Source organism: Mastomys coucha, unplaced genomic scaffold (genome assembly GCF_008632895.1).
Source record: "Mastomys coucha isolate ucsf_1 unplaced genomic scaffold, UCSF_Mcou_1 pScaffold18, whole genome shotgun sequence".
NCBI lineage: Eukaryota > Metazoa > Chordata > Mammalia > Rodentia > Muridae > Mastomys > Mastomys coucha.
Window position 1 is genome coordinate 65,902,556 of NW_022196900.1, and position 1,829 is coordinate 65,904,384.

Here is a 1,829-nt window from a genome sequence, read left to right on the forward strand (position 1 = left end):
GGGGCTGTGGCTGCAGCGGGGTGGGGGGAGAGGGCTGTGACTGCAGAGGGGTGGGGGGTGAGGGCTGATTGTGTGACTCGTGGAGTTGTTCACTTAGGTTGAGGCAGGATGGATGTCTGTCTTGTAGTCAAGGCCAGCCTGGTCTACAGAATGAGTTCCAGGATAGCCAGAGCTACACAGAGAAACCCTATCTTGAAAAACAACAACGACAAAATGCTAGGACTAACTTGTTCTGGTAGAATATTACCAAGGATATCATCACAGACCTGGGGATAATCAAGAAGAGCCCAGGCAGGCAAAGGACAGAAGGCTTGGCCATTCAGGCAGAAGAAAATGGGCTAACATCTCCACCTTCAAAGCAGCAAGACTTGAGAGAAGGGAGAAGCATTTCCCAGAGAAGATAAGAAGTTTTGGACTGGAGAGATGGCTCAACAATTAAGAGCACTGAGTGTTCTTCCAGAGGTCCTAAGTTCAATTGCCAACAGCCATATGATGGCTCACAACCATCTGTAGTGGGATCCGATGCCCTCTTGTGGTGTGTCTGAAGTTAGCTGCAGTGTACTCACATACATTAAATAAATAAATCTTTAAAAAAATCATTTAGCCGGGCAGTGGTGGCACATGCCTTTAATCCCAGCACTTGGGAGGCAGAGGCAAGCAGATTTCTGAGTTTGCGGCCAGCCTGGTTCTAAAGAGTGAATTCCAGGATAGCCAGGGCTACACAGAGAAACCCTGTCTCAAAAAAACCAAAAACAAACAAACAAAAAAGAATCATTAAAAAAAAAAAAGATGAGAGAGCTGTGCAGTGAGGTCTCTTAGCTCCTTGATTCTCAAAGTGTTGTCTCTGTGATGAACAGTTTCCATTGTCAACAGCCTAGAATCACACAGGAGGAGGCTCACAAAGAGGAACTGTCTAAACTGGGTCAGCATGTGGGCGTGTCTGTGGAGTATATAGCTTTGTTTACATTACTTAAGGTGGGCAGGCTCACCCATCCTAGGTGTCACCTTGCTATGTTTGGGTCATGGACTGTGTAAGGATAGAGAGGGAGGGAGCTGGACACAGGAAGCACACATGCGTTAGCTAGTTGATTCCTCTCTGTCTTGACTGTGGTTGCAGTGTGACTAACTCCTTCCCGCTCCTGCAATGATGGACTGTCACCTGGAATTATAAGCCAAAAAACCCTTCCCCAAGGCAGACTGAATAAAAAGCCCTGGTATGGGGTGGTCCACTGACCTAGCTAATCTTTAAGAAGCCCTCCGGTGCCTGCTCAAGTTGGAGACCCTAGAAAACAGGAGCCTAGGAAAATGAGTGGATGAGGAGAGAGAGAGAGAGAGAGAGAGAGAGAGAGAGAGAGAGAGAGAGAGAGAGAGAGAGAGAGAGAGAGAGAGCCTTAGGCTCAAAGAACATCCTTTGTGTCGGGGCCACAAAGGGTTGAGGCTGTCCATAGGGGCAGGAGAAAGTCCCCTGCCTACCACCATGCTTCCCCAACCCAGACCCACTCACCCAGATTCCCAAAATCATCTGGTAGGCCTTTAGGCCGGACCGCTTGGAGGCCAGGAGGAACGGTGGCCGGTTGACATGTTTCTGTTCTGTCTCATGAGGTAGCCAAGAACTAGGGCCAGCTATATCCTGGGAGTAAAGAGGGACGATTGAGGAAGCCATAGCCATCTCAGCCCAGGCTGGATGACTGAAGACTAATGGCTGCTGACCTCACCTCTCCAGCACTGCTGTGCCTTTCGTCAAAGGATGAGGGAAGGGAAGTGCCCTCAAGTTCTACATGCCACCCACTCCACGTACCCCCAACCAGACGTCTCTTTACAGGTTCCGG

At 49.4% G+C, this 1,829-nt stretch overlaps 1 protein-coding gene across 1 annotated transcript in view; it reads right to left on the minus strand.

The window, feature by feature from the left end:
* The window catches only part of Lexm (lymphocyte expansion molecule), a 28,728-nt gene that overhangs the window by 20,037 nt on the left and 6,862 nt on the right, over positions 1-1,829 (minus strand). The window contains exon 8 of the mRNA XM_031376830.1: positions 1,505-1,630. Coding sequence (XP_031232690.1) covers positions 1,505-1,630 — 126 coding nt within the window. The remainder of the gene's footprint in view (positions 1-1,504; positions 1,631-1,829) is intronic.